The sequence below is a fragment of the Hippoglossus hippoglossus genome, chromosome 16, assembly GCF_009819705.1.
Source record: "Hippoglossus hippoglossus isolate fHipHip1 chromosome 16, fHipHip1.pri, whole genome shotgun sequence".
Taxonomy (NCBI): domain Eukaryota; kingdom Metazoa; phylum Chordata; class Actinopteri; order Pleuronectiformes; family Pleuronectidae; genus Hippoglossus; species Hippoglossus hippoglossus.
This window is the reverse complement of record NC_047166.1, coordinates 4,559,089-4,569,138: the sequence shown is the minus strand read 5'-3', so window position 1 is coordinate 4,569,138 and position 10,050 is coordinate 4,559,089. Positions and strand designations below refer to the sequence as shown.

The 10,050-nt window shown below is 44.1% G+C and overlaps 2 protein-coding genes across 20 annotated transcripts; both read right to left on the bottom strand.

The window, feature by feature from the left end:
• Window positions 1-76: 76 nt before the first annotated feature.
• On the bottom strand, window positions 77-3,295 carry LOC117776280. Of its 2 annotated transcripts, XM_034610097.1 has the most exons (5): window positions 3,093-3,295; window positions 3,045-3,061; window positions 2,412-2,711; window positions 1,916-2,006; window positions 77-1,012 (listed from the first exon to the last, which is right to left on the bottom strand). In XM_034610097.1, the coding sequence occupies exons 3-5, from the start codon at window positions 2,632-2,634 to the stop codon at window positions 592-594; spliced, it is 735 nt and encodes a 244-aa protein (XP_034465988.1). In that variant the 5' UTR covers window positions 2,635-2,711; window positions 3,045-3,061; window positions 3,093-3,295; the 3' UTR covers window positions 77-591. The 2 variants fall into 2 exon arrangements, with proteins under 2 accessions (XP_034465988.1, XP_034465987.1); XM_034610096.1 differs by lacking the exons at window positions 3,045-3,061; window positions 3,093-3,295 and having other exon boundaries at window positions 2,412-2,904.
• Window positions 3,296-5,327: 2,032 nt separating this feature from the next.
• On the bottom strand, window positions 5,328-9,873 carry LOC117776262. Of its 18 annotated transcripts, none has more exons than XM_034610062.1 (9): window positions 9,250-9,866; window positions 9,142-9,198; window positions 9,051-9,090; window positions 8,015-8,272; window positions 7,265-7,370; window positions 6,896-7,143; window positions 6,414-6,622; window positions 5,778-5,937; window positions 5,328-5,603 (listed from the first exon to the last, which is right to left on the bottom strand). In XM_034610062.1, exons 1-9 carry the CDS (start codon window positions 9,562-9,564, stop codon window positions 5,416-5,418), a joined length of 1,581 nt encoding a protein of 526 aa, XP_034465953.1. In that variant the 5' UTR covers window positions 9,565-9,866; the 3' UTR covers window positions 5,328-5,415. The 18 variants fall into 18 exon arrangements, with proteins under 18 accessions (XP_034465953.1, XP_034465957.1, XP_034465961.1 ...); XM_034610066.1 differs by having other exon boundaries at window positions 9,051-9,144; window positions 9,196-9,249; window positions 9,304-9,866; XM_034610070.1 differs by having other exon boundaries at window positions 9,196-9,249; window positions 9,304-9,866.
• Window positions 9,874-10,050: the final 177 nt, after the last annotated feature.

The following is a 10,050-nucleotide window of genomic DNA, read 5'->3' as shown; positions in this document are numbered from 1 at the left end:
ATAGTGTTCAACATCTAAAAGGAAACATGTACACAAGGATTCTTTGACAACAAAATGTGAAACACAATATCACAGCAGTATTTAAATAATTTATTATTTAACATGTTATAAAAATTACAAGCTTTTAACAGTAACAAATCTAATATTGCTTCACCTGTTATTAATACAAAGATGTTGAGTTTATAATTTAAGCATTGCAGCTGATTGTAGTTACAGATCCTGCGCTCTAGGGGGCACTGCACTGATACAGTGGCTTTATATTGCCTCAGAATATATTAATGCATTTGTACAGACATGCAGTGTTTTCCAAAGAAATACAGTCATGAAGATAAGGGGTTTAACACTAAAATAAAAATCTAAATCAAACTGATATAAACGCTGTGATGTCTTCAGGAATATTAGTTGCATAATTCAACTATGAAAAGTTACAAACGCAAGCAGACAGTTTGGAGATTAAGGTTACAACAGATCGTATCATAACACCTGAGACAAATCAACATGATCAACCAAATGCAACCATTCACAAAGTCCAGTTTCGGACACGTTGTAAAGTTTTAAATATGCAGAATCTCTTCAAACACCATCGCTGTGTCAGCTGCACATGATTCCTTCGCTGTTGCCGTGGGATCCGGCTCCGTCAGGTTCCTGTGTCTCTCCAGAAGGCTCCGTGTTCTGGAGCAGGTGTTCGTACTGCGTGTGGTCCATCTGGGGACGGGCAGTTTTCCGGGCGTAGTACCTCCTGGACGCGGCTCTCCACGCCTCCCTCTGCATCAGCTGAGACTCTTCGGGTAGATGAGATATCAGCGTCCTCCTCCTCTTTTCCATGAAGGAGAGAGGTTGTGCATACTGCGAGGCCGACATGTGGGGGAAGGGGTTGCAGCGCGAGGGGTTTGGCTGCTGCCGGGCTACTTTCCGGGCGTAGTAGCGCCTGGACGCTGCTCTCCACGCCGCCCGCTTCAGTCTCTGAGCCTCCTCCGGCAGCTGGGACATCGGCACGCCCTTCTTCTTGTTCCTGAGGAGGTCAAGAGGTGAGAGAGGATCAGACACAGGAGTAGATATGCAGCTTTATTCTGATTTTAGAATCTATGGGCAAATACAATACTTGTCCGATAAGATATAACTGACAGATGAACAGATTCATGTTTTACAGGGTTAGTAATGTCTGCTGTTACATATTCGTCACTGTCAGGATATTATTACAAGGTAATATTTGCCAGCTGTCAGAGTCTAGAAGGCATAAGGGAAAAAGCTGAATAGTTGGAATGTCACCATTACTAATCTGATGCTCTCAAACTACTAAACTGTAAATAAAGAATTTGTGCAGCTTCATAGAACCATGTGATGCTGAATGAACACTGTTGTTATCAACTGACGTGCGTGTAAGTACGGCCTTAGTGTGGCTGAACCGTTTGGTGTCAGTGTCATCAGTCCGCATTAAATCCTTCTTGACACTATAACTATAGAAATGTTTCACCATTATCCCCAGAAGACGTCATGCTTTAGATCACAGTACTCTGTTTTACTGTCAGAGGAGATTTCTACCTCTTCAATAGAGCTTTAACGAGTTATATCCGATTTATCAACCAGGTAAATAAATCAACAGTTTTAATAATTGTGTTGTCCCTTTTCATTTATCAAGAAAAATTGAAGAAATACTTGCTGGTTTGGGTTTTTCACGAGAGCATCAGCTGTTTGTTTTACTGTTATAAACCACTAAGTTTGGGGCAAATCTGTTCAGAGGTAAAAATCGAAAAATGAATAGTCAAGTTTGCATTTATCTAATTATGCATATATAGATGCAGAGTTGTATTGTGGTTTAATTGTGGATTTTCCAATTTAAAAAACAGTCAGTAAACCTGATGAGGTCCCTGAAGTCGTCGGTTACTTCAGTATCTGTTTCTAAGCAGTAACTTACCTCAGGTGCTCTCCATCTGTGATTTGGTTTTCATCTTCGTCGGCTTCAGGTTCCTCCCTGAAGTTTACCCTCTCTCTGCCGTCCGGTGTTTCTAGAGTGACCAGAAACAGTTTCTTGGGTCATGTAATCTTACAAACCACACGGATTCGTTTTTGTAAACATTTCACTAAATCGTCGCTGCATAACCCTATGGCACTGGACTGGGTACGTGTCTGGAAATGTTAAACACCAGTGGCAAATCTGATACTCAACTTTATAAAACATGATTTTTCTGTTTAACAAAATACACAAAAGTAGTTTGAAATGTGAATAATTGTGATTTAAATTAGAAAATGTCTGATTAAGGAAGAAGTAAAAAGTATTTTGAAGAAAATGGTTGATAGGACAGATTTTAGACTCATTTTAGTTGGGATTCAGGGTCTAAGTCAGTTTTATATCCAGCCCTCGTGTCAAAAAACATTTGTATATAATATGAATTATTTGTTGGATAAATTACTTTTTACAGCGAGGCCGTCTTCGTCCTGACATGTACTTCCTGTGCTCTCCTGACACTCCCCGAATCTCTCCTCGCTCATCTCCCACTTGATTAAAACTGTGTCGATGTCACACGGCTCTTCTTTGACCACGAGTCTGCTGGGAGATGAGGGCAGAAGTCTGGCTGCCTCCGATACACCTGAAGTCTCTGAGGAGAGGGAGGCGCAGGCCTGCTCCAGGCACATTCTGCTGGGGGACGACAGAGGAGCCGACTCTGGGCTTTGGGAGGAGACGTGTGAGAGGGGTCTCGCAAAAGGACCCACTGTGGAGAAAAGAGACAAAAAACAGCGTCTCATTGGAGGAAGTGACACGTTACATTTAATGTCATTACTGTGAACGGAGCTGTTCTTTTGTTTTGTTCAGATTTAGTTAGTTCAGCAGGAGGTGAAGGTTGGACTGAGTCATCGCTGCAGCCTGTCGAGGAGGAACGACACTGTGGAGACGCCTCCCGAGGCTCGGGGGGGGAATCACCTCAGTGAGGCAGAGCCAGATGTTGGGCACCTCTTCATCAATGTGCTGACCACCTCAGTGAGGCAGAGACCTCTTCATCAATGTAAACAGCTGTTTCTATCATGTCTTCCAGCCCTCTAACTACCTGCTCTGCTGGCAGCATCCCTGTGTTTGACATTTCACGCAACAACAAGCCCATCATGCTCCTGGAGTCGCTGCTGCAGCTCAGTGTCAGGTTCACAGCGAACCAGACAAAAACATGGAGCGCGGAGGAGCTAGTTTGCTCTGCCAAAGGGTTCCTGGTGTCTTCAAAGCTGGTTAAGATTATTGTCAATAATGTCCTCAGACAGCGTCTTCATCTCCTTTTCCTCCGTGACTGTGGACTTCACGAGAGGAGCGAGAGCAGGGGCCAGTCTGGTTTCTGATCAGTGAAAAATTCAAAAGCAAATTGCGTCCAGAAAGCAAAGTGAACGAGGCAAACAAACTGAAAGTGAAAACCAGCTGTTCAGGGTTTGTTGATTTCTTAAATATTATGATTGAAACTAGATCAGCTGAGTTTTCTCCACGCTACGGTGCCAATCCGGTGTCTGTGTGCATCTGAGTGATTAAAACATAAACATCTTCTAAACATAAATAACTCGTTCCCACAAAATAACAATAAATCCTCTTTAGGGACTTCAGTGGCTCTGTAGAAGTGTCAGAGTAACTGGTTTGTATTTCTACAGATCTTTTCTAGTCCTGATGACTCAAAGTGCACTTTCTCTATGAGAAGGGGCGGTTTGAGGTTCAGTATCTTGCCCAAGGACACTTCGGGAAAGCGGACTAGGGAAGGTTGGGATCGAACCCCCGACCTTCTGGTTTAGAGGACGACCACTCCAGTAAAATGCAGTTGTGCTTTCTTATGATTAGAAGTTAACAGAGAGGTGTAAACACTCATGGTTACTCACATAAAAAGCCCATCTCACTGTCCCCCACTTTCATACCAGGGTACAGGCAGCCTAGTTCGAACCCGCCCCGCTCGAGCGACTCGACCGTCTGCGCGACACCGGACCCGCCGGGGCCACCGGAGGAGGTCTGAGGCCCGCCGGGGCCCAGCTCGTCTCCGAACACCGAGCTGCAGGTGCACCCCTGCCGGCGGAGCACCTGCAGCTCGTGCTCGATCCCCAGCAGCCTGCGGTCCAGCCGCCGGATCTCTTTGTCCCTGTCCGCCACCGTCCGCTGGTACTCGTGGGTCCTGGCGCTGTGGACGCCGGACAACACGTTGAGGATGGAGTCGATCGCCAGTCTGATGGCGTTCTCCACCAGCAGCGTCTCCTCGTCGCGCAGGTTCGCCGGCGAAGTCCTGCTCTGGACCGAATTCATCGTTTGACTCGGCCCGCTGCGGTGACAGGAAGCTAACGGGCTAGCTGGGGATGCTAGGCGGCTGCGGGACGTCACGGCTCTCCGAGGACACCAGCACGCGCACACGCTCCTTAAATCACATTGAGCACACGCGCACAACGCTGTTCTGTGACATGACACAACCACAAAACAACACGGAGCAACACGGTCGCTGTGTTACACAAAAAACTCGGTGTGCTACACAAGAGTCGAAGGTTTTGCTTCCGGTGTCGTTCTTCTGCGTTAGCGGGTGTCGGTTGGGCGGGGACAGTGCCACCTACCGGGTTTAAACCACAAGCTCACAACAACAATATAAACCCACTTCATAAATTCTATTGGTCGGTTTTGAAGTGATCTAAACACAATGCACACATATTTTACATGATATTATATATTTCTATGATGAAATGTTTAAATTGTTTTTATTTTCAGACCTGTTATCTGTATAAAAGAAAAAGGAAATGTGACAAAGGAACTGAGGGCACATATCCCGGACTATCATTTGGATCTGCACTAAATTGCACACACTCATCATCTTCAACATCTGTGAATTTTACCTGGAGAAATTAATGAAAATGTTGAAAAACAACCTCTCAATCATCTCTCAATGTTAAAGAAAGTAAAACAAATAACCTTGCGGTGTAACAACCTGTGTTTATTTATTTTTTTTAACAATATTCCTTACAAGAACATTTAATCAATGCTGATGATAAGGTCAAATAACAACGAATACAATGAATTCATTCTCTCTTGTAAAAATAAATATGATTGACATTATAAACAAATATTAAGATATGATTAAAAATCTAAATGGAAGTGCAAAGAATAAAGAACTCCAAATAAACAAAAGCAATAATGCAAATAGTGCAAATCTTGTCATTAACTATATATTGTAAAGGAACTGTATAGATTTCTTTTATCTACTGTACCTAACGTTGAGGAGAGTAAATATAATAAAGGGAACAATAAGTGTGGTTGTATGTGTGTGTGCAGGCGTCTACATTTGACTATAGACGTGTTTTTGTCGTGTATTGTGTTCTTATTATTATTTCAGATCACTTACCAGTTAAACATTAGATGATAAAAGTAAAATGGCCGTAGGATATATACAGTTGGTGTTGCAGATATATCTGAAACTACTCAATCACATGAGTAAACATGTCATCCATGCAGTATTCCTGCATGCTGGCGGATTCCTTGCCCTTTTCTTGTCGTCTTTTTCGTCCTCCATCTCTGTCCCCTGCCAGCTGCAGCCAGCGCTTTATGAATCGCTCTATCTCCTCATCCACGGCATCCTTGCAGAACGAATTCTGCCGGACTGCATCTGCGGGAGAGGAGGGAAGTAGGTCAAGTTTGAAAAGAGGTTACTGCACCCACCGCCTGCCTTTCTAGGGCAACCTAATTTCTCTAGTTCCCCTCCTTGCAACCTGCACACCAAATTCAACTTCCCCCCCCTCCCCCATGGTTTAGAGGTACATTCTTGCTGCAGCACACTCACTGATGATGACTCTTTTGATGGTAAGGTTCTCTATCTTCTGCTTGTTATTTCTTCCCCTCCAGTTGATGTTTTTGGCCAAAGTGTTGGTAAAGAGCTTGGCCATTATCCTCCAGACACTCTCTTTGGTCGTCATCCCCCCAGACAGGCCGAGGTACGAGATCTGGAGAGTGGACATTACTTAATTTGCTGTATGCAGTGTGTAGCATTCTACACAAAATAAAATGTCAATGTCAATTGAAGGGTTTAAACAGGCAAAATGTCTTCAGGGGAAATAGTAAGAGCTGGAACATTTAAAATCAGTGATTCGTGTCTGAATATCTTCACTGAAAGAAATAGCACATGACCCCTTTAAGTACTTAAAACTTTAAGTTGTAACCTTTCATTCTACAATCAAGATACACAAAACATAAAAAGACTTCGTAGTAATCAGCAGCCTCATGAACTTTAAACTGGGAGTAGCTTGAGATATTTCTGCAGATTAGAGTTTGATAGAATAGAATATGTCTAATTCCAGTGTTTATTAATGAAAATCAGCCCTAAAATTGAGTCAATGTGAGGAACAAAGGGTTCTATGTGCTACTTTCATTATCCTTATCACATCTCGAGCTTTACAGAAAACTTGTCACAGATTTTTACCATCCTTTTCTTCAGCTCTGACTCGGCAGAGAGCCTCTGTTCCAGACATCTCAAGTCCTGCACCGACTGGAGCGGAAGGGGAAGCGTGCCGACATCTGGAGGTTCAGAGAGCGGCGCTCCGGGGGAGTTTCCTGACTGCAGTATTTGAAGAACAGTTGTGTTTTGTTGCTTGATGGTCTCCAGTGAAACAAGGACCTCGAGAAGTATTGCTTAAAAAAAAAACAGAAGATCAAACACGACAATAAATTTCAGTGTTGACAGGAACAAGACAACTTTTTATTCATTATTCTTATTGGGGTAAGAGGCTGAGGCGTTAAATCGGCACTAGTCCTACAACCCTTTTATTTTATTCTTCTTCTCATGTTTTATTTTATTGTGCAGCTCTTTCGTCATCTCTGGTTGTTTCAAATCCGTGTCATAAATAAACTTGACTTTTTCTTAAACCATGGAATAACTAGTGACAATTCATTTTCAACTCTTACGGTCGCATGTAGGTTGTGGGGTTGTCATGGTGATGTATGTCGGCTGCTGACATGCTAGCGGCTCTTGTGCATGTAACTTTGAAGTTATTGAGCCATTGCTGCTCTGCCAGTGGAGCTGTGTTGAGCCGATATCGCTCAGATTGTCATTCAGAGCAGTTGTTTTTCGGACAGATGAATAAGTCACACAGGGTTTCTTCACAACAACAACCTCTTCCTCCGTCTCGGGTTGGCGGCATCCGTTTCTTTCCCTGGATTCAAAATAAAGAGTTTGGAAGTTGGTCGATGACGTTTGACTGTTTTCCCTCTGAGCCCATTATAAATCAATTGTATACATATGTACAATGTATTTTAGGATTGAGAAATCTATACCCCCCTCTCCTTTTCAGATTGGCAGCAGGTTCGTCTTCCTCTTCTGTTGTCGTCACCTTGTTCATCTGGGAATTTGCCGTTTTTGCCACAAATTCAACCCGCGTGTCTGCAAGAGGAAATTTTCATATTGTTAAATCAGGGATCAGAAAAACAAATCCACTGATCCGGTCACATTTTTTCATCTTGTTCACTCATTCTAAGATCAAATTGTGTCTGAAAAAAAATCTGAATCTTGGGTTAGGGTTCGGCAAGTAGTTCCTACTGTTAAGGTTTGAGCAAGTCTCCAGGAAATCATTATAAGTGAATTTTCAATTTAATTCTCTCTCAAGTCATGGAGACACAACGTGTGCATGCGTGTGCGTGTGCGTGTGTGTGTCGTCATGGTAAATTGTGGTCTTGGAGACACCTTCTGTAGCAGGAAATGCCACAGAGGTGGTTTTGAGCACTCTGGTAGGTGTTTATTCTATGCATGTGTGTATATGTGTGAATATTATTATATATTTATTTATTTGATTTCCATTCAATTTTAAACACATGCAAAGTGTCTTTGTTGTAACCTTTGTTGAGATAAGAATAAAATGTATTATTAAAATATAAATCTGAATTCATTGCAGTGTTTATTGCAGCCACCGGGGCCTTTTCTACTGCAACAGCCTCATTTGTATTTTGCACATTTTACTTTACAAGCACCCCGAGGTCGCTCACCACTGTTGCTTCTCTCTCATCCAGACAGATACGACAGCAGCTTACTTTTCATTGCAGCTGTTTCTTGATGCTGATGTTCAGCTCCACCAGCCTCCTGCTGGTCCAGCAGACTCCCCTCACACACCTCCCATTTAATGACCGGCTCCAGATCGGAGGGCTCCTCTTTGATCACGGAGGTGATGCATCCAGCCGCTCCTTCACCCTCCAATGAAGGAGCTCCATTCTGGGCATGTTGGTGGGGAAAGGCCTCTGCTGTGTCATGGGGCTTCGGGGAAAGGTGAGTGGTTGTTGCTCCACCAGCACCTGATGAACAGATAAATAAGTGAGATAAGTGGGTGGAGATGTGTCAACTCATCTACTTAATTCCACCCACGCATGTCTGTCTGTCTGAATGTGGAACGCATATCTCGTGAACCGTACATCTTATCAGCTTCACACCTGACAAATGTATTGTTAATGGTCCAGGGACATGCAGTGTCCATTTTGGTGCCATTTGGACACATGATATGTACAAAATTCATAAAAAAGGAACAAACAGGCAACCAGCGCTCTGTAGTAGTCAGTGGGCATGTGGCAGCGTGTCTTTGGTCGGCGGTTGAAGGTCAAACTGGGTCAAACTGGGTCAAAATCACCACAGGATCATTTTGATGATTTGATTATTTTTAATTCACCCTATTGGACTGACAACATCACTTCCTGTTTGGCAAATTTGACTTAAAAGTAAAAGCACAAGTTTCATTTTGTTGCGGCCATGCTTCATATTGAGCTGAATTTCAGAGGTTATATTTTGAAAAGTTATGAACTTGGGTCTGAAGATTGTGTCGGCTGCTTAACAGACCTCCGACAAAGTCGACATGCAATGTAGGAAAAATAGCATCAGTTGAATAAATCATTCAAACTCATATAAACCACACACATGAATGGCAATAAAGACAATTCTATAAAAACTTCACTGCAGATAAACCAGGTAGGATGAGCACAACGTTTTCTAACTTCATGCTGCAGCACAGACACAACGTCCGGCACACACACAGTAACACAGTGACATATATTGTAGAACTGTTTGAGGAGGAGTCACTACCACCAAGCGCTCTGACTCCAGGCTGCCTCCTCTGCACCTCCTCCTGGTCTGACCCACCACAGGCTCTGACTCCAGGCTGCCTCCTCCGCACCTCCTCCTGGTCTGACCCGCCACAGGCTGGGACTCCAGGCTGCCTCCTCCGCACCTCCTCCTGGTCTGACCCACCACAGGCTGGGACTCCAGGCTGCCTCCTCCGCACCTCCTCCTGGTCTGACCCACCACAGGCTGGGACTCCAGGCTGCCTCCTCCGCACCTCCTCCCGCAGCAGCGTCACTTCACTCTCACTTTGCTCCAACTTGCTCTCCAGCCTCCTGACCTCCAGCTCCCGCTCCTCCAGCCTCCTCTGGTACTCCAGCAGCGTCCGGCTGCAGGCGCCGCGCATCACCGCCACCACCGAGTCCACCGCCGCCCTGATGGCGCTCTCCACGGCCGCTGCCTCCTCCTCCATCAGCAAACTTGGGGACAAACCAGGCAGGTTGCTGTGGCGGCTGCTGTTACTGTTCCTCATCGTCATGTCGGAGTCCACAGGGTGAAAGGCGACAGCTCTGCTCTCACTGACTGTTCAAGAATGTCACAGAGAAGTGAGCCACAGCTTCAGTTTGGAGTCCAGATGTTTGCAGCTGTAACACACACACACACATACACACACACACATACACACACAGTGAGAGTCACATCTGCTGATACACAGCTGCTCTTCTTTCTCTGCTTCTTCTCGTGTGTTTAAAAGAGGTTGGTTAAAAAAAATTAAATAAACGTTTTGGTGCAATACCGCCACCAGCTGGTATGGAGTGTGAACCAGGATGTATAAAAGTCCAAATGAGAAAAAGGGAGAGGGGGGTGTGTATAAAATAAATGAATTAATAAATCCAATTCTCTCCATCAATTTTGCTGTCCTGAGGTATTGAAATAAAATAAACGTATAATGTAAAAGATCAAGATTTTAGAGCAGAGCCACGTTTTTCTTTTTATTTACATCAGATTTTACTTTTAAACATAT